This window comes from Ylistrum balloti, unplaced genomic scaffold (genome assembly GCF_031769215.1).
Source record: "Ylistrum balloti isolate Yb309-2 unplaced genomic scaffold, AGI_CSIRO_Ybal_v1 Utg369700, whole genome shotgun sequence".
NCBI classification, from domain to species: domain Eukaryota; kingdom Metazoa; phylum Mollusca; class Bivalvia; order Pectinida; family Pectinidae; genus Ylistrum; species Ylistrum balloti.
This window is the reverse complement of record NW_026781931.1, coordinates 898,017-921,059: the sequence shown is the minus strand read 5'-3', so window position 1 is coordinate 921,059 and position 23,043 is coordinate 898,017. Positions and strand designations below refer to the sequence as shown.

The 23,043-nt window shown below is 34.9% G+C and overlaps 1 protein-coding gene across 1 annotated transcript in view; it reads left to right on the top strand.

Moving 5' to 3' along the window:
- The window catches only part of LOC132565195 (E3 ubiquitin-protein ligase RNF213-like), an 86,308-nt gene that overhangs the window by 39,911 nt on the left and 23,354 nt on the right, over positions 1-23,043 (top strand). The window contains exons 21-34 of the mRNA XM_060229825.1: positions 764-884; positions 1,019-1,135; positions 3,898-4,008; positions 4,325-4,378; positions 4,542-4,742; positions 6,218-6,320; positions 7,510-7,544; positions 7,901-7,998; positions 8,442-8,595; positions 12,968-13,145; positions 14,995-15,092; positions 15,438-15,495; positions 17,488-17,675; positions 19,768-19,909. Of these exons, the coding sequence (XP_060085808.1) occupies positions 764-884; positions 1,019-1,135; positions 3,898-4,008; positions 4,325-4,378; positions 4,542-4,742; positions 6,218-6,320; positions 7,510-7,544; positions 7,901-7,998; positions 8,442-8,595; positions 12,968-13,145; positions 14,995-15,092; positions 15,438-15,495; positions 17,488-17,675; positions 19,768-19,909 (1,658 nt within the window). The remainder of the gene's footprint in view (positions 1-763; positions 885-1,018; positions 1,136-3,897; positions 4,009-4,324; positions 4,379-4,541; positions 4,743-6,217; positions 6,321-7,509; positions 7,545-7,900; positions 7,999-8,441; positions 8,596-12,967; positions 13,146-14,994; positions 15,093-15,437; positions 15,496-17,487; positions 17,676-19,767; positions 19,910-23,043) is intronic.

Below are 23,043 nucleotides of genomic sequence, written 5' to 3'. Positions count from 1 at the left end.
TTTTGTCTGACACTGCACATTATCTTTCATCTATCCATAAACAATAGACTTTTTCAACTTCTTTTCAAAAACATCTAATCTAACGAAGCAAAAATTTGAATTATATGCTCCCTAACTCCCAAGGGCCTGAGGAAAATTACAATTTTGTGCATAATTTCCATTGGACATATTTCAAACTTGATTACAATTATTTGTAGAGGATAACTGTTTGTCCCTGGCTGACCTTCTAGGACTCCATTTTAAGAAGTCTTATTTTCAGGGTACAGTTATGTTTGCATTAGATTCTCTGCATTGGTGGATGAGTCTTAGGAGCTTTGCTCAAATTGTGAATTCCATGACCTCAGGGTCTCGCATTAAACACTGGGGATTGGTATAATAAACTTCAATTTTTGAAAATAATTCCATTTCTGTCTTAAATTATTCATTGTTAGAATTATTACTGGCAGTTAATGTTATACTTGTTTGACTTTGGAATTACATGTACAATGTAGTTCAAGTCAGTTTACATTGTTGATGAGATGATATGTTTCAATGACAAAAATGGCAGCATTTAGAATCCAGATGACTGTTCAGCTCTTGGCCTCTAGTTAAACTACTGAACAGGTGAGAATTCAGGCCCATGGGTCCTCTTGTTTAGAATACAAATATTCAAATTACATAGATTTGTTGAATCTTCCTAATTCTAAATTCCATCACAACCAATTTAGACACTGGCTGTTACTGAAGAAAGATTCTGTTGTGACTTTTAAAGTCTTTCTTTCAGCATATTCTTTATCAAGCAGCTATGTCGTTGCTATGGACGGGACAGTTATCAGACAGTGTTGAGGTCTGGAGATGAGAACATGCGTCGATGGCTACAGTTGCTAAATCTGGATAGAGAGGAGGTGTGTAATTAGTACCAACAGAACTAAATTTTATATGCATCATTTTTTTATAAATATTGTTTCAACTAAAGTTATTCAAGATTTGAAGGAATGTGAAGTTATCAATAATTATCTTTTAATGATTTATTGTGTAGGCACTGGAGTGTACAGACCTATATGTAGTATGTGGGGAGCAGTACATCACATGTCGCGAGATGGTCACTCAATGTTTACTGGGACAGGATCCTGCCAATCTTTTACAACAGCTGGAGGTAGGTGTCAACTGTCCGGACATCATCCTGACAATCTCTTACAACAGCTGGAGGTAGGTGTCAACTGTCCGGACATCATCCTGACAATCTCATACAACAGCTGGAGGTAGGTATCAACTGTCTGATTGTGATCCTCACAACCTGCCACTACAGCAGGAGGTAGGTATCAACTGTCTGATTGTGATCCTCACAACCTCCCACTACAGCAGGAGGTAGGTATCAACTGTCTGATTGTGATCCTCACAACCTCCCACTACAGCAGGAGGTAGGTATCAACTGTCTGATTGTGATCCTCACAACCTCCCACTACAGCAGGAGGTAGGTATCAACTGTCTGATTGTGATCCTCACAACCTGCCACTACAGCAGGAGGTAGGTATCAACTGTCTGATTGTGATCCTCACAACCTCCCACTACAGCAGGAGGTAGGTATCAACTGTCTGATTGTGATCCTCAAAACCTCCCACTACAGCAGGAGGTAGGTATCAACTGTCTGATTGTGATCCTCACAACCTGCCACTACAGCAGGAGGTAGGTATCAACTGTCTGATTGTGATCCTCACAACCTGCCACTACAGCAGGAGGTAGGTATCAACTGTCTGATTGTGATCCCCACAACCTGCTACTACAGCTGTAGGTAGGTATCAACTGTCTTATTGTGATCCCCACAACCTGCTACTACAGCAAGAGGTAGGTATCAACTGTCTGATTGTGATCCTCACAACCTCCCACTACAGCAGGAGGGAGGTATCAACTGTCTGATTGTGATCCTCACAACCTCCCACTACAGCAGGAGGTAGGTATCAACTGTCTGATTGTGATCCTCACAACCTGCTACTACAGCAGGAGGTAGGTATCAACTGTCTGATTGTGATCCTCACAACCTGCCACTACAGCAGGAGGTAGGTATCAACTGTCTTATTGTGATCCTCACAACCTGCTACTACAGCAGGAGGTAGGTATCAACTGTCTTATTGTGATCCTCACAACCTGCCACTACAGCTGGAGGTAGGTATCAACTGTCTGATTGTGATCCTCACAACCTGCTACTACAGCAGGAGGTAGGTATCAACTGTCTTATTGTGATCCTCACAACCTCCTACTACAGCAGGAGGTAGGTATCAACTGTCTGATTGTGATCCTCACAACCTCCCACTACAGCAGGAGGTAGGTATCAACTGTCTGATTGTGATCCTCATAACCTGCCCACTACAGCAGGAGGTCCTACAGCAGGAGGTAGGTATCAACTGTCTGATTGTGATCCTCACAACCTCCCACTACAGCAGGAGGTAGGTATCAACTGTCTGATTGTGATCCTCACAACCTGCTCCTACAGCAGGAGGTAGGTATCAACTGTCTGATTGTGATCCTCACAACCTGCCACTACAGCAGGAGGTAGGTATCAACTGTCTGATTGTGATCCTCACAACCTGCCACTACAGCAGGAGGTAGGTATCAACTGTCTGATTGTGATCCTCACAACCTCCCACTACAGCAGGAGGTAGGTATCAACTGTCTGATTGTGATCCTCACAACCTCCCACTACAGCAGGAGGTAGGTATCAACTGTCTGATTGTGATCCTCACAACCTGCTACTACAGCAGGAGGTAGGTATCATTGTGTATGTATGGATTGATATTTACTTCTGAAGAAGAATGTGACTGTGTCTGAATGTGTCTGTATGTATACTGATGGTAGATTTAATTTATTTAGCATATGTTTCTTGAGATATTGTCAATGTATGATGTTAGTACAGATAAACTTGTTTAACCAATTTAAGACATTATTCATTTCACCTACCAACATAAAGAGACTTGGTTGGTTTGGAGAAATATGTTTAAGATTTAATGTCTATTCTGTCTGTTTTGTGTCTGTCTATCTGTCCATCTGTTTTTGTCGGTCTGTTTGTCAGTCCCTCCATCCAAGCGTCCGTCTAGGTGTCCCTTGGTCTGTCTGTCACAACGTCCTTCTGTCTGTTTGTTGACGATAACTTCAGAAAAGATGGATGGATTTTAATGAAATTTCATTTAATGAAAGGTTATGAGACAATACAGAGTTGGATATAGTTTCAGGTCAAAAGATCAGCTACAAAGGCCACTGTTGCTAAAAATTAATATTTTTTTGCCAAATTTTGGTTTCCAGATGATAGCTTCAAAAAGGATTGAACGACTTGGTTGCAATCTAATATCCTTACAAAATCTATAGGGTTGGATTGAGGTAAGGGTCAAAAGGTCAACTGTAAAGACTGTGAAGGTCACTCACTACAAGAAATTCTTCACCATTTTTAGGGGCCTGCATCAAAGATGTGGGAAACAAAGTTTATAAGAATAACACCAGTAGTCAACTGATCATTGTTCAAGATCACTGTGTTGAAAGTCAAGATCAAATTTTACATGTTTTCACTAGAATGGTGAAATTTGCTATTAAAGGTCATACACAAAGCAGGATCCTTTCTGAAATGTCAGTGTTTTAATTTGTGTCCCAGATAACCACTTAATTGCATTAGAGATGACTAACCTAATTAATACTTCATACAGTATGAAACACGAGGGATTGCATATTAAGTTGGGTTTTTTTCTAATATTTTGGTTTTTGCATCCTTCCTGTCAAGACACTGGTTGTTGGAGGGAAGACTTTCAATTGTTGAAATAAAACATCTGTTTATTGCTATCAAGGTCTTTCTTGCTTTGAAAATCTAATTAACAGCAGGGGACGAATATTGTATGCAACACTAACTGTAAGCATGTTTTGCTTGTTTTGAAGGATTTGAGAAATGAGGACTGGAAAAAGAGAGTGACTCTACTTTTGGCAGTGTACAGAGAAATCACTATGTCCAACGTTTACCCAGAAGACAAGAGGAAAACACAGCCACAGGTTTGAGATTTGATTATCTAAGTTTATAGATGATTAGCGGGTTGTTCCATTTTCATCACCTCCTAGATTGTTTATCCTGTTAGAATCTGTTTCTTAAGTGTATAGTGTATGTCACAAAGGGAGATAATGACTGTCAATTGATGATTACTTCCAAATAACATTTACCAATAACCCTCACATATCTATACAGCTGTTTCTTCTTACATACAGGGGCATAATATACATTTGAAATTGATTTCGGAAAAGCTCTTTTGTACAATAAACATTGTTCTTGGATTTTGTTCTCTGACACATTTGAGGTGTACTGTGATTACAGATGTATGAACAGCTCCTTGACGCCTTGTTGAGCCATCCCTTATTTCAAGCACAGGTAAATGCATTTTTTCATGACCTTTTCTTGTTACTAAGTGCTTAAAATGTTTCAATGTTACATTTGATCCTTTCTGTTCTTAATAACGTATGGTGTTGTCTTTCATCCTTATAGGTCATTAAGATGGAAAATATATTTACACCTTTTGTTTGATGTTCTTCAGGGAAACCTCCTGAAAGCTTTGTTTAGAAACACTATCTGGCAACGATGTCAACATTTGAACATCCATCAAGGCATGGCATTGAAGGACCAGAGCATTGCCTGTCTGCTTGTTCATGCAGGAATCACCTTCTTACAGATTCCAGATGACAAAAGTCTGCTTCAGCCTTTGATAACACTGGCCCTCCTACCACAAAATATGGCGGTATGTACACCACATCACACCTAACCCCTTCTCTCAACTCCTGTAGTATAGTTATCACAGAACATGTACACCACATCACACCTAACCCCTTCTCTCAACTCCTGTAGTATAGTTATCACAGAACATGTACACCACATCACACCTAATCCCGTCTCTCAACTCCTGTAGTATAGTTATCACAGAACATGTACACCACATCACACCTAACCCCTTCTCTCAACTCCTGTAGTATAGTTATCACAGAACATGTACACCACATCACACCTAACCCCTTCTCTCAACTCCTGTAGTATAGTTATCACAGAACATGTACACCACATCACACCTAATCCCTTCTCTCAACTCCTGTAGTATAGTTATCACAGAACATGTACACCACATCACACCTAACCCCTTCTCTCAACTCCTGTAGTATAGTTATCACAGAACATGTACACCACATCACACCTAACCCCTTCTCTCAACTCCCTTATATAGTCATTACAGAACATTGCAGTATAACGTTTGACCAAAACCCATGACAAAATTAAGTCACTGCATGTTTAAACTGAATATTTTCTATATATAAAGCAGCACTGACCTTAACCTAGACTTTCAAACAAGTATAAACATAATTGATCGTTGGTTTAGTTTGACCAAATTTCATGATAGAATGCTGTTGTTTAGTATTTAAATTGCCAAGATCCCTCTGGGATCTCTTGTTGCCTCTCATATGCCTGTGCAGATTTTATTTCAACCAAATTTAGCCTGAAACATTATTGGTAGAAGACAATCATAATTTATATAATTGAAGTTTTTTAGTCCCCAAGGGGCCAAGGGTAAGGCCAGTTACTGGAAATTAGGTGATTACTGGAATTTACACACACTTCTTTGTAGGATTTGTAACATAAGTTTTATTTTGTTAGTGTTAGATTTCTACTGCTCACATATGGACCTCCTGTTTATGTAATAAATAAATCATCTTCTCTTTGTATGGTTTGTTGATGTGGTCAGATGACCATTAAGGCACATTGGTCTTTTGTACCATGTCCAGTCCAGATATCTTCTTCCTTAGTGTTTAACCAATTTCTCGGAAAATTGGTATGCTTTAAAACCACAGCATGAAATTGTGTTCTTAAAAACAACAATATGAGTTACCAATACTGTTATATAAGCTATTACTTTGTATTGTTTTCAGTATTTTAATCGTGTCCAGAGATTTCCTCTTTCAGTTTTCAACAAATCTGTGTCATTAAAATATATAGCACTGTTTTCCTCTTGACATTTTTTACTCATTACCATTTCCACCATAACTGTATTTTCAACACAATAAAACAGGACTATTTCTCTAGCATTGCATTACTTTCCCTGTCCTCACCCATCACCTCCTGTGCCACAGTTCTCTTTTTTCTTAACAGAGAGTCAAAGATGTGATTTGGTATAAATCTTGTAGAAGTATCAAATTACTGTTAAATGCTTCTCTTTGATTTTTTCAGAGGTCCTTTTTACCCACAATGCCCCAGGATGATATGACACAAATTAAGGAGGCTCTGTTAGCAGCCAGGGATCAAACAGGTGCTGAAAATCCTGTGATTTATCGTAAGTAATCAGAAAAAGATTTGATGAAGAAAATCCTGCGATTTATCGTAAATTACCAGAATAGAGTTAGATAAAGAAAATCCTGTGATTTATCGTAAATAACCAGAATAAAGTTAGATAAAGAAAATCCTGTGATTTATCGTGTAAATTACCATAATAAAGTTAGATAAAGAAAATCCTGTGATTTATCGTAAATTATCAGAATAAAGTTAGATAAAGAAAATCCTGTGATTTGTCGTGTAAATTACCATAATAAAGTTAGATAAAGAAAATCCTGTGATTTATCGTAAATTATCAGAATAAAGTTAGATAAAGAAAATCCTGTGATTTATCGTAAATTATCAGAATAAAGTTAGATAAAGAAAATCCTGTGATTTATCGTGTAAATTACCATAATAAAGTTAGATAAAGAAAATCCTGTGATTTATCGTAAATTATCAGAATAAAGTTAGATAAAGAAAATCCTGTGATTTGTCGTGTAAATTACCATAATAAAGTTAGATAAAGAAAATCCTGTGATTTATCGTAAATTATCAGAATAAAGTTAGATAAAGAAAATCCTGTGATTTGTCGTGTAAATTACCATAATAAAGTTAGATAAAGAAAATCCTGTGATTTATCGTAAATTATCAGAATAAAGTTAGATAAAGAAAATCCTGTGATTTATCGTAAGTTACCAGAATGAAGTTTGACAAAGAAAATCCTGTGATTTATCGTAAATTATCAGAATAAAGTTAGATAAAGAAAATCCTGTGATTTATTGTGAGCAAATCAGAATGAATTTTATGGAACATATGAAAACATGGAACAATACAAAACAGACTGAAATCATACCAAATTTCAGCTAAGAGAACAGTTAATTGGACCAGATCATCCAATTCCTAACTAATCATTGGAAACAATACCATGCATGTTTTGCAATCAATTTTTTTCTTTTTTTTTTGATGACTCAGAGGCCTAGCTTAATTAGCATCTGATGATATTGATCACATTGTGTTTGATCTTTCTATAAAGGCAGTGCCTTTTTCCTCTAATGTTTGATCAGATCTGTGTTTGGGTTATAACAAAGATATACTTATGTAGTCTATACAATATACAATTGTTGTACAGTAAAGATTGTCCAAAGTGTGCTGCTACTCTAGTTATTTACTTCCAGCCTAGATGTCATTGATGGTGTGGTTTATTTCAGGTTGTCCTAATGGTCATCCATACATCATTGGAAATGTAAGTTTTTCTGAATGACAGTATATTTTATGATCTTGTAGGCCATCTGAACCAATGCTTAATTTTGTGTCATTTTTTTTTTTCTTTTTGATACATAAATATAATCTATGTGTTTCTGTTTTATATGACATTAAGGAAATCAGACTTCTGAATTTTTCATTCAGTTCTAGAAAGCCTTTGACCAGTAAATGGAAAAAGGTTTGACAGGTTTCATAAAAATTTAAAGAAATGGACACAGATTTGAGTTAAGCATAAAGTGAAGAAACCATACTTTTTGCTGTCAAGCTTAGAATTTTGGAAAATTTTGATTACCAGCTTAGTTATATTGAAAGATGTATCATGCATGTTTGTTTCAGTGTGGACGACCAGCAACAAAGGGACAATGTAAAGATTGTGGAGCAGATATTGGAGGTCTAAGTTATGTTCTCAGCCAAGGCAATGTACTGGATGATGGGTAAAATATGTACATTATGTTTACTTTGCTGCATGAATCTAGTAACGATGGAACTCACAGAGTACAATGTATGTTGAGATGGCTCACAGAACACAAGTCCCATCAGTTCTTCCTTTTAATTCCTTAGACAAGAACTTAAGTTTTAGATTTTGTTTAATTGAATGCCAATTAGATTATTGATGATAGAGCAGATTTCAGTAGGTTTACACAGATTATTTGATACCATTCTTTGGCAATGTAAACATCTGAAAAAATCAGAGTGAAATTTGAAAAAGTAGAAAGACAATTATTTCCATGGGGAAGTGATTCATTATATCGTGAAGGAATAAATCAAATGACATGATAGTTCAGGGTTTAAAGGTTTCAATTTGATGCTACTATTTATAGAAAATCATTAGTCAATACACACCTAGTTCCATTTGTTGAAATGTTATTGACTTCAGGACTGACAGGACCAAACCAGGCCACATTCTGGGACGAGCTGACCAAAGGACAGATATTATTGTGGATGAAAGAAAGATGACTGCTGTCAGTTGTGCCATACTGAGGTTCTTAACCCACATCTCAATGCTGCTTGGAACTAACGAAAATCCTCAGGTAACAATCAAGCTGATTACCTGGTATAATTCAGATTTCAGGGAAGGATAGAAATCATCATACCATTGATTGTGTTAAGATTGATTCTTCTCATGTGAACGTTGTATTTACAACGTATATCAAGTGTCCAATGTACGATAAAAGAACAAACAGTGGAGTGTTAAATGTTTTATTAAAACAACACACATGTTTTATTAAAACAACACACATGTTTTATTAAAACGATATACATGTTTTATTAAAACAACACACGTTTTATTAAAGCAAAATACATCTTTTATTAAAATGATATACATGTTTTATTAAAACGATATACTTGTGTTATTAAAATGATATACATGTTTTATTAAAACAACACACATGTTTTATTAAAACAACATACATCTTGTATTAAAATGATATACATGTTTTATTAAAACAACACACATGTTTTATTAAAACAAAATACATCTTTTATTAAAATGATATACATGTTTTATTAAAACAACACACATGTTTTATTAAAACAAAATACATCTTTTATTAAAATGATATACATGTTTTATTAAAACAACACACATGTTTTATTAAAACAAAATACATCTTTTATTAAAATGATATACATGTTTTATTAAAACAACACACATGTTTTATTAAAACAACATACATCTTGTATTAAAATGATATACATGTTTTATTAAAACAACACACATGTTTTATTAAAACAAAATACATCTTTTATTAAAATGATATACATGTTTTATTAAAACGATATACTTGTTTTATTAAAATGATATACATGTTTTATTAAAACAACACACATGTTTTATTAAAACAAAATACATCTTTTATTAAAATCATATACATGTTTTATTAAAACAACACACATGTTTTATTAAAACAAAATACATCTTTTATTAAAATGATATACATGTTTTATTAAAACAACACACATGTTTTATTAAAACAACATACATCTTGTATTAAAATGATATACATGTTTTATTAAAACAACACACATGTTTTATTAAAACAACATACATCTTTTATTAAAATGATATATATGTTTTATTAAAACAACACACATGTTTTATTAAAGCAACATACATCTTGTATTAAAATGATATACATGTTTTATTAAAACAACACACATGTTTTATTAAAACAAAATACATCTTTTATTAAAATGATATACATCTTTTATTAAAATGATATACATGTTTTATTAAAACGATATACTTGTTTTATTAAAACGATATGTATGTTTTATTAAAACGACATACATATTTTATTTTAACAACACATGTTTTATTAAAACGACATACATATTCTATTTAAACACACATGTTTTATCACAACAACACACCTGGTTTATTGAAACAGCCCACATGTTTTATTAAAACAACATACATATTTTATTTAAACAACACACATGTTTGATCAAAACGACATACATATTTTATCAAAATGATATACATGTTTTATTAAAACGATATACCGGTACTTGTTTTATTAAAACGATATACTTGTTTTATTAAAACGACATACATATTTTATTAAAATGATATACATGTTTTATTAAAACGATATGTATGTTTTATTAAAACGACATATATATTTTATTTTAACAACACACGTTTTATTAAAACGACATACATGTTTTATTGAATCAGCACACATGTTTTATTAAAACGACATACCTGGTTTATTTAAACAACACACGTTTTATTAAAACGACATACCTGGTTTATTTAAACAACACACGTTTTATTAAAACGACATACCTGGTTTATTAAAACAGCACACATGTTTTATTAAAACAACATACATAATTTATTTAAACAACACACATGTTTTATTAAAACGACATACCTGGTTTATTTAAACAACACACATGTTTTATTAAAACAACATACATCTTTTATTTAAACAGCACACATGTTTTATTAAAACGACATACCTGGTTTATTGAAACAGCACACGTTTTATTAAAACCACATACCTGGTTTATTTAAACAGCACACATATTTTATTAAAACGACATACCTGGTTTATTGAAACAGCACACATGTTTTATTAAAACGACATACCTGGTTTATTTAAACAACACACATGTTTTTTTAAAACGACATACATATTTTATTGAAACAGCACACATGTTTTATTAAAACAACATACCTGGTTTATTGAAACAACACACATGTTTTATTAAAACGACATGCCTGGTTTATTTAAACAGCACACACGTTTTATTAAAACGACATACCTGGTTTATTGAAACAGCACACATGTTTTATTTAAACGACATACATATTTTATTTAAACAACACACGTTTTATTTAGATAACACACATATTTTATTTAAACAACACACATGTTTTAATTAAACAACACACATGTTTTATTTAAACAACATACATCTTTTATTAAAATGATATACATGTTTTATTAAAACAACACACATGTTTTATTAAAACAAAATACACACATGTTTTATTAAAACGATATACTTGTTTTATTAAAATGATCTACATGTTTTATTAAAACAACACACATGTTTTATTAAAACAAAATACATCTTTTATTAAAATGATATACATGTTTTATTAAAACAACACACATGTTTTATTAAAACAAAATACATCTTTTATTAAAATGATATACATGTTTTATTAAAACAACACACATGTTTTATTAAAGCAACATACATCTTGTATTAAAATGATATACATGTTTTATTAAAACAACACACATGTTTTATTAAAACAAAATACATCTTTTATTAAAATGATATACATGTTTTATTAAAACGATATACTTGTTTTATTAAAATGATATACATGTTTTATTAAAACAACACACATGTTTTATTAAAACAAAATACATCTTTTATTAAAATGATATACATGTTTTATTAAAACAACACACATGTTTTATTAAAACAAAATACATCTTTTATTAAAATGATATACATGTTTTATTAAAACAACACACATGTTTTATTAAAACAACATACATCTTGTATTAAAATGATATACATGTTTTATTAAAACAACATACATCTTTTATTTAAACAGCACACATGTTTTGTTAAATCGACATACCTGGTTTATTGAAACAGCACACGTTTTATTAAAACCACAAACCTGGTTTATTTAAACAGCACACATGTTTTATTAAAACCACATACCTGGTTTATTTAAACAGCACACATTTTTTTATTAAAACGACATACCTTGTTTATTTAAACAACACACATGTTTTATTAAAATGACATACCTGGTTTATTGAAACAGCTCACACGTTTTATTAAAACAACATACATCTTTTATTTAAACAGCACACAAGTTTTATTAAAACAACATGCATATTTTATTGAAACAGCACACATGTTTTATTAAAACAACATACCGGGTTTATTGAAACAACACACATGTTTTATTAAAACGACATGCCTGGTTTATTTAAACAGCACACACGTTTTATTAAAACGACATACCTGGTTTATTGAAACAGCACACATGTTTTATTTAAACGACACACATATTTTATTTAAACAACACACGTTTTATTTAGATAACACACATATTTTATTTAAACAACACACATGTTTTAATTAAACAACACACTTTTTTATTTAAACAACACACATGTTTTAATTAAACAACACATATGTTTTGATCAATTTTCCTACTGTTAATAGTCTCCAAGTGGTGAAACGGGGGAGGGCTATAGTTTTCTCTCCGTCTGTAGGTGTATGAATGGATGCAACACTAAAGTTTATCGGTACTTTAGTGGCTTCATTCCCTGGGGATTCTCATGAAATTTCACAGATTAACAAAGCACTAAAAATATGTTGAGCTTAAGTGTTGTCCAATCAAGGTCAAGGTCACCATTACTGTTTTTAGGCAATCATTATTGGCTCTCCTGCTTCATTCTATATAGGTTTTGATCAAACATTACACACAAACAACCAAAACTTTCCAGACAAAGCCTCACTTGTTGAGGGATTTTCACCAAACTTTCTGATACATTTACAGCACTCAAATATTTTGAACAACTTGAGTGTCTTTGTTGTACAATCAAGGTCAAGGTGACTTAGAAACTCATTTTCAGTCCTCTAGTGGCTTCATAGGACTTTAGTTAAACCTCACACACATACAAATGACCATAACACATTATAACACATTGGTGATAAAACTGTCTGATTGTTATACTTATTTATTGTATTGTCTTATTAAAATCTACCTCAGACTAATTGTAAACTTATTTTCCAAATTAACTCCAAGTAGCAACATCTTTATATATCATAACTGTTTGATAGCTGAAGGACTGGTAGGAGACATGTGTTACTTTACTAATACTCAGGCTACTTATTTCATTATGGATTTAGGTGGTCTGCGACATGATCAAACCAGATATTCCGAATAACTCCACAGTGCAATTTCTTATCAACCACATCAAACTTGACATTGCCAGTCTTCAACGAGTCACTGGACGAAGCGTTGATGAAGTGCTGCTGTTGATGCACAGGGTCCTGTCTAGTGTCACACAGACCTACAACAATGGAGGTAAGATATCTGTAATATAACACAGGGTCCTGTCTAGTGTCACACAGACCTACAACAATGGAGGTAAGATATCTGTAATATAACACAGGGTCCTGTCTAGTGTCACACAGACCTACAACAATGGAGGTAAGATATCTGTAATATAACACAGGGTCCTGTCTAGTGTCACACAGACCTACAACAATGGAGGTAAGATATCTGTAATATAACACAGGGTCCTGTCTAGTGTCACACAGACCTACAACAATGGAGGTAAGATATCTGTAATATAACACAGGGTCCTGTCTAGTGTCACACAGACCTACAACAATGGAGGTAAGATATCTGTAATATAACACAGGGTCCTGTCTAGTGTCACACAGACCTACAACAATGGAGGTAAGATATCTGTAATATAACACAGGGTCCTGTCTAGTGTCACACAGACCTACAACAATGGAGGTAAGATATCTGTAATATAACACAGGGTCCTGTCTAGTGTCACACAGACCTACAACAATGGAGGTAAGATATCTGTAATATAACACAGGGTCCTGTCTAGTGTCACACAGACCTACAACAATGGAGGTAAGATATCTGTAATATAACACAGGGTCCTGTCTAGTGTCACACAGACCTACAACAATGGAGGTAAGATATCTGTAATATAACACAGGGTCCTGTCTAGTGTCACACAGACCTACAACAATGGAGGTAAGATATCTGTAATATAACACAGGGTCCTGTCTAGTGTCACACAGACCTACAACAATGGAGGTAAGATATCTGTAATATAACACAGGGTCATGTCTAGTGTCACACAGACCTACAACAATGGAGGTAAGATATCTGTAATATAACACAGGGTCCTGTCTAGTGTCACACAGACCTACAACAATGGAGGTAAGATATCTGTAATATAACACAGGGTCCTGTCTAGTGTCACACAGACCTACAACAATGGAGGTAAGATATCTGTAATATAACACAGGGTCCTGTCTAGTGTCACACAGACCTACAACAATGGAGGTAAGATATCTGTAATATAACACAGGGTCCTGTCTAGTGTCACACAGACCTACAACAATGGAGGTAAGATATCTGTAATATAACACAGGGTCCTGTCTAGTGTCACACAGACCTACAACAATGGAGGTAAGATATCTGTAATATAACACAGGGTCCTGTCTAGTGTCACACTTAACTTGCTGAGGACAATATGGATGGCCTTCCTGCATGTGGTTCAGTGGGGTGTAGCCATCAGCTTATATAAGACCTTGCCAGAAAATGGCATGAAATGCAATAAACAAAATCACCCAGAATTAAAAGAATGGAGGTGTATTATTTGTATAACGATGCAGATATCATGGTAAGGCTAGGCATACCAAATAGTACAGTAAGTTAGAAGGGTGACCATCTTGTTGCAGAGTACAAAAGGATGAAATATTTGTAATATTACGTTAATGTAGATGTAATAACAATATTGTTATTTTTGCTAAAAACCTGAGATTTGTGACATGAGTCTTCTTGCCCATTTGTCACCATCTAAAATGCTTTGACATATGAGTCCAAATAATGAGATTTATGACAGAGCTTCAATACAAAATAGTATTTGTATGTTAACCCTAGATCGTCGGGTGGCACAGTGGACTTTTCTATTAGGTGTCCAGGGTTTGAATTCTGGAACAGATTTGAAAAGTGATGGAGTCAGCTGCTGAACCATATGGGTTTTCCCCAAATGATCTGGTTCCTTCTCACATTAAGACATGCCGCAGGTTCCCATCTGTAGATTAATAGCATTTGAAGTAAGGTGTTCTGCCATTGTTGTTATAAATCAAGTTTAACTCAGTTTTCACGATCTCTATTCCAGGAGCACAGAAAGCAGAAATATGTAACCTGGTTACCAAGGAGGCCAGGAACCAGTGGGAGGACTTGTTTTGTAAACATTGTCTCTCACCATTGTTACAGGTAGGATTGATATTCTCTAAAATCTTCAAAATCAGTGAGCTATAGAGTTCATATAGGAAAATCTTCATGAAAAAAAGTCAGTCACTATAAGGTGGGCAGATGATTCGATAATATTCTTCATTTGATAAAGTTATCACCAGTAAACGGTAACACATTGCCACGGTAATGCATTGCCATCACTTAAGTTTTTCTCGCTGGTGACAATGTTCTTTGTATGGACACTATTGGAATATACTCAAAAAGTATCTTTATACTAGGAAAATATCCGTTTTTCACTGTTATTGTTGTAATCAATAAAATAAACAACTAATATAATTAATTTTTTGACTTGTTTTGATGTAACAGGACATGGAGAGCACAATAAAATCATGCAACTCCCAACTGAAACAAGACAAGAGACTTGGTAAGTGATTTCATGTCAAGCACTATATATTCTAGGTACAACATTTACTTCTGTGATTATTATCAATGCAATGACATTTTAATTGGAGATTTAGTAAGCACTGATAAATACAGTCTCAGGTGGTTCACAGTAATATGAGTGCCAATACCTTATTAACACTTAGGTATAGGTAGGTAGGTTTGGATCTTTATTCCTCCCACAAAGAGAAGGAAGTTAGAGAGGTATACTGGAATCAACTTCTGTCTCTCCCTAATCATAGCTTAAAACATCAGATGTTTACAAAACCATTACCTATGGCAACAAAAACGCATGATCAAATCAAAATATTGTCTGATTAAACTGAAATTTGTTTGTAAGGGATTTGAGGGGTCGCAAATGTGTTGGTTATCTTTTCCAAAACATACTGGTTATCATTTAGATATGTAAAAAAAATAAAGATTTAAGAGAGGGATTAACACCATACATGTCTGTTTTTATACATGTCTTGTTTATAACTTAACATGATGTTGACAGGATCAAACCCCTGTTTTTATACATGTCTGGTTTATAACTTTACATGATGTTGACAGGATCAAACCCCTGTTTTTATACATGTGTGGTTTATAACTTTACATGATGTTGACAGAATCAAACGCCTGTTTTATTTACATGTCTGGTTTATAACTTTATGTAATGTTGACAGGATCAAACCCCTGTTTTTATACATGTCTGGTTTATAACTTAACATGATGTTGACAGGATCAAACCCCTGTTTTTATACATGTGTGGTTTATAACTTTATGTAATGTTGACAGGATCAAACCCCTGTTTTTATACATGTCTGGTTTATAACTTAACATGATGTTGACAGGATCAAACCCCTGTTTTTATACATGTCTGGTTTATAACTTAACATGATGTTGACAGTTTTTATACATGTGTGGTTTATAACTTTAAATGTTTACCCCCTGTTTTTATACATGTGTGGTTTATAACTTAACATGATGTTGACAGGATCAAACCCCTGTTTTTATACATGTCTGGTTTATAACTTTATGTAATGTTGACAGGATCAAACCCCTGTTTTTATACATGTCTGGTTTATAACTTTATGTAATGTTGACAGGATCAAACCCCTGTTTTTATACATGTCTGGTTTATAACTTTACATAATGTTGACAGGATCAAGCCCCTGTTTTTATACATGTGTGGTTTATAACTTGACATGATGTTGACAGGATCAAACCCCTGTTTTTATACATGTGTGGTTTATAACTTGACATGATGTTGACAGGATCAAACCCCTGTTTTTATACATGTCTGGTTTATAACTTTACATAATGTTGTCAGGATCAAACCCCTGTTTTTATACATGTCTGGTTTATAACTTAACATGATGTTGACAGGATCAAACCCCTGTTTTTATACATGTGTGGTTTATAACTTAACATGATGTTGACAGGATCAAACCCCTGTTTTTATACATGTCTGGTTTATAACTTTATGTAATGCTGACAGGATCAAACCCCTGTTTTTATACATGTCTGGTTTATAACTTAACATGATGTTGACAGGATCAAACCCCTGTTTTAATACATGTCTGGTTTATAACTTTACATGATGTTGACAGGATCAAACCCCTGTTTTTATACATGTCTGGTTTATAATTTTATGTAATATTGACAGGATCAAACCCCTGTTTTTATACATGTCTGGTTTATAACTTTATGTAATGTTGACAGGATCAAACCCCTGTTTTTATACATGTCTGGTTTATAACTTAACATGATGTTGACAGGATCAAACCCCTGTTTTTATACATGTCTGGTTTATAACTTTATGTAATGTTGACATGATCAAACCCCTGTTTTTATACATGTCTGGTTTATAACTTAACATAATGTTGACATGATCAAACCTCTGTTTTTTATACATGTCTGGTTTATAACTTAACATAATGTTGACATGATCAAACCTCTGTTTTTATACATGTCTGGTTTATAATTTTTACAGGATCAAACCCCCTCTTGTGCCTCCTGTATGAGATCGACACACCAAAGGACCAGGTGTCTGCTGTAGCCCTTCATCAGGTTGCATCAGTGTGGAGGTATCGATCCCGCATCTCCATGGATCACCTGACCACAGTCTTCCATACTAAGATGGGAAAAGAACACAAAATTCTCAAACTATTTTTACAAGAGGTGAGTTCAGAAACTTTATCATTTAATACCCCAACTTTTCTTGTTTCAGAGCATTCAGTGTTACGGTTGGCTGTCATAATTTTGTTTCAGCACATTTACACTTTTAACAGCTACAGATACAAATCATTGATTCAGTATATAGTTGTATGACATGCAGGTCTAATTTCTTGATTAGGATTCAGGACAGGTTTAGTATAATCTTCTGTACAGTAAGGTGAAAAATAGCAGGACGAAATGGTGACAAGGTTATAGTGAAAACAGGTAATAATGTATTATCTCATGAAAGTCAGTTTGGCTACTTATTGTTTAAAACCTGGCTATAGATGTGGAGAGTCTATGGGCCCTTTCATCTGTGTTTAGAACCAGACTACTACAGCATATCCAGGTGGTTTCCTTAACCTCTTGAAAGGGTTGTATTCTCTAACCACTACTTTGGGATTGCCCAAGTCAATGATATGATTCTGTTGTTTGACGTGATCTGATACTTCAATCTTGTTGGTCTAGGATTGTATCCATTCTATGACATTCTGTATTTTATCCTTGGGATAGAGAAGGATATTATGGAGTGTGCAGTTTCATTGTTTGTTACAATGCCATGGCTGTGGTATATTCTCTGGGTTCTGATCACCCTCCCATGTAGGGTATGTCTACTTACTTGTTTTTGTATATTATTAGCTCACCTGCCCAAAAGGCAAGTGAACTTATGCCATGGAGAAGTGTACATCATCAGTCAAGCTTCATTTTTAAGGTAACCATGAAGTGTCATGGTGATCTATTGCAATCGCCATTTGTCTGCTGTCATGTGTTTTAAACATTCAACATTTTCAGCTTCTGGTAAACATCTGAATCGATTTCAATGAAATTTTGCAGAAACTTAGAGCCAAGGTGCACTAAAATCATAAATTATGTGGTCCCCACTCCCAGAGGCCTGGTCGGAGGGGCCAAAAAGGGTCAAATTGATTGAAATTTCAAAAATCAAATTCTCAATACCCAGATAAGGTAGAACCAAATACTCTTCATCGATGGCAGTACCTTAAATATCTCGCTTGACCAAAATTGTAAATTTAATGATTTTAAGATCTCACATTTATTTACATGTTTTTGCTATTATAAATAGTTCAGACCTGGTTTGAATTGTTACTATAGGATGATAATTTGATGATATACTTATGTTGAAACTGACTGACCAACAAGGCCTGATGGATGGGGTCAAAAAATGTTAAATTGACTGAAATTTAACAAATTTTCTTCTGAATACCCAGATAAGGTAGAACCAAATACTCTTTATGGATAGACGTTTCTTAAGGTGCTTAACAGAAATTGTAAATTTAAGGACCCCAGGGTTTCACATTTCCCCCTAGGGAGAGGGTAGATTTTACTTCAGTTATATGTTTACATATTAATCCTGGCCCTGAGGTGCTGATGGGTGGATCCAAAAGGGGTCAGATTGAATCAAGTGTTAAAGATATTCCCAATACCCAGATAAGATAGAAACTGTTAAAAACTGTTCATGGATGGAAGAGTTTATTTGGAAAATTACATTTTTTGTTATAATTTCTTTTAATTGAAGCATGATTAGAAGTGTAAGCATGGGACAGTAGTTAATGCTATATATAATATATCTATTATTATTAACAACATTATTTCTACAACTTGTTTTAAATGAACAGCATTGTAACTCAGGTGACCATTAAGACTCTTTGGCCTCTTGTTTCCCTTTAAATAATCATGTTTCTGATATTGGGTCTGTAGCATGATGAAGGGCTACCAGGTCTGTTCAAATGAAAGACCTTGACCCACTTTCATGGTCACTGGGGTCAAATGTGTAAAAATGTTTACCAGTTTCTCAATAATTAAAAAGCCCAGGGTACTGGTGTTTGGCCTTTAGCATGCTCAGATGACCTTGATCGACTTTCAAGTAATAGAAGTTATTAACAATCACCATCTGGGTTAAATATACAAATCAAAAGTTAGTGGACAGTTATTGCTGCTGTAAATTTTTTTCATTGGTCAAACAAATGTTGTGTTGCATCTTCAATGGATTGGAATATCCAGTTATTTAACTTTAATCATGACAATTTGATTTTTGTAGGATTACCACTTACGAGCAATCCGTCTGGTCCCAAGTATTCTGCGGCTCCAAAGAATGTTGATCCACAAATACCAGAGGAAGCTGGACAGGGCAGAGGCCACAGCCTTCACTGTAGAACACACTCAGATGGACTTCATACAAGGTGATCACTTCATTTTGGTCATACTAAGTTAATAACAGACCTGTGTATTTATATGTACATACTTGGTTTCATTAGGGAATTGGTTACAGGTTTTCTGTCTCTGTGACTTTTCTGATACCTAGGTGTTGTCTCACTGATGAATGTTAGTGTTCTGGCTACATAGGGCATATGATGTAGGTAACTATAGCAATCAAATGTCTGTCTTCTGTTTGTCCTCAGTCTCTGTTGTTTGTCCTTATAGTGTCTGTCTGCTGTTTGTCCTCACAGTCTCTGTCTGCTGTTAGTCTTCATAGTGTCTGTCTGCTGTTTGTCCTCACAGTGTCTGATATTTGTACTTATAGTGTCTGTCTGCTATATGTCCTCACAGTGTCTACTGTTTGTCCTTATAGTGTCTGTCTGCTATATGTCCTCACAGTGTCTACTGTTTGTCTTCATAGTGTCTGTCTGCTGTTTGTCCTCACAGTGTCTGATATTTGTACTTATAGTGTCTGTCTGCTATATGTCCTCACAGTGTCTACTGTTTGTCCTTATAGTGTCTGTCTGCTATATGTCCTCACAGTGTCTACTGTTTGTCTTCATAGTGTCTGTCTGCTGTTTGTCCTCACAGTGTCTGATATTTGTACTTATAGTGTCTGTCTGCTATATGTCCTCACAGTGTCTACTGTTTGTCCTTATAGTGTCTGTCTGCTATATGTCCTCACAGTGTCTACTGTTTGTCTTCATAGTGTCTGTCTGCTGTTTGTCCTCACAGTGTCTGATATTTGTACTTATAGTGTCTGTCTGCTATATGTCCTCACAGTGTCTGATATTTGTACTTATAGTATCTGTCTGCTATATGTCCTCACAGTGTCTACTGTTTGTCCTTATAGTGTCTGTCTGCTATATGTCCTCACAGTGTCTACTGTTTGTCCTTATAGTGTCTGTCTGCTATATGTCCTCACAGTGTCTACTGTTTGTCCTTATAGTGTCTGTCTGCTATATGTCCTCACAGTGTCTACTGTTTGTCTTCATAGTGTCTGTCTGTCTGCTGTTTGTCCTCACAGTGTCTGATATTTGTACTTAAAGTGTCTGTCTGCTGTTTGTCCTCACAGTGTCTGATATTTGTACTTATAGTATCTGTCTGCTGTTTGTCCTCACAGTGTCTACTGTTTGTCCTTATAGTGTCTGTCTGCTATATGTCCTCACAGTGTCTACTGTTTGTCCTTATAGTGTCTGTCTGCTGTTTGTCCTCACAGTGTCTGATATTTGTACTTATAGTATCTGCCTGCTATATGTCCTCACAGTGTCTACTGTTTGTCCTTATAGTGTCTGTCTGCTATATGTCCTCACAGTGTCTACTGTTTGTCCTTATAGTGTCTGTCTGCTATATGTCCTCACAGTGTCTACTGTTTGTCCTTATAGTGTCTGTCTGCTATATGTCCTCACAGTGTCTACTGTTTGTCCTTATAGTGTCTGTCTGCTATATGTCCTCACAGTGTCTACTGTTTGTCTTCATAGTGTCTGTCTGCTGTTTGTCCTCACAGTGTCTGATATTTGTACTTATAGTGTCTGTCTGCTATATGTCCTCACAGTGTCTACTGTTTGTCCTTATAGTGTCTGTCTGCTATATGTCCTCACAGTGTCTACTGTTTGTCCTTATAGTGTCTGTCTGCTGTTTGTCCTCACAGTGTCTGATATTTATACTTATAGTATCTGTCTGCTATATGTCCTCACAGTGTCTACTGTTTGTCCTTATAGTGTCTGTCTGCTATATGTCCTCACAGTGTCTACTGTTTGTCCTTATAGTGTCTGTCTGCTATATGTCCTCACAGTGTCTACTGTTTGTCCTTACAGTGTCTGTCTGCTATATGTCCTCACAGTGTCTACTGTTTGTCCTTATAGTGTCTGTCTGCTATATGTCCTCACAGTGTCTACTGTTTGTCCTTATAGTGTCTGTCTGCTATATGTCCTCACAGTGTCTACTGTTTGTCCTTATAGTGTCTGTCTGCTATATGTCCTCACAGTGTCTACTGTTTGTCCTTATAGTGTCTGTCTGCAATATGTCCTCACAGTGTCTACTGTTTGTCCTTATAGTGTCTGTCTGCTATATGTCCTCACAGTGTCTACTGTTTGTCCTTATAGTGTCTGTCTGCTATATGTCCTCACAGTGTCTACTGTTTGTCCTTATAGTGTCTGTCTGCTATATGTCCTCACAGTGTCTACTGTTTGTCCTTATAGTGTCTGTCTGCTATATGTCCTCACAGTGTCTACTGTTTGTCCTTATAGTGTCTGTCTGCTATATGTCCTCACAGTGTCTACTGTTTGTCCTTATAGTGTCTGTCTGCTATATGTCCTCACAGTGTCTACTGTTTGTCCTTATAGTGTCTGTCTGCTATATGTCCTCACAGTGTCTACTGTTTGTCCTTATAGTGTCTGTCTGCTATATGTCCTCACAGTGTCTACTGTTTCTCCTTATAGTGTCTGTCTGCTATATGTCCTCACAGTGTCTACTGTTTGTCCTTATAGTGTCTGTCTGCTATATGTCCTCACAGTGTCTACTGTTTCTCCTTATAGTGTCTGTCTGCTATATGTCCTCACAGTGTCTACTGTTTGTCCTTATAGTGTCTGTCTGCTATATGTCCTCACAGTGTCTACTGTTTGTCCTTATAGTGTCTGTCTGCTATATGTCCTCACAGTGTCTACTGTTTGTCCTTATAGTGTCTGTCTGCTATATGTCCTCACAGTGTCTACTGTTTGTCCTTATAGTGTCTGTCTGCTATATGTCCTCACAGTGTCTACTGTTTGTCCTTATAGTGTCTGTCTGCTATATGTCCTCACAGTGTCTACTGTTTGTCCTTATAGTGTCTGTCTGCTATATGTCCTCACAGTGTCTACTGTTTGTCCTTATAGTGTCTGTCTACTGTTTGTACATCAGGATTTGTTTGTTTCTGAACAGTATACAGTGAGAATGCTTACTTGCTCTAATTTGTAAACAGTCTACAGTAATGAGAACTTGTAGCTCTCCCTTGTAACAGTCTACAGTAATGAGAACTTGTAGCTCTCCCTTGTAACAGTCTACAGTAATGAGAACTTGTAGCTCTCCCTTGTAACAGTCTACAGTAATGAGAACTTGTAGCTCTCCCTTGTAACAGTCT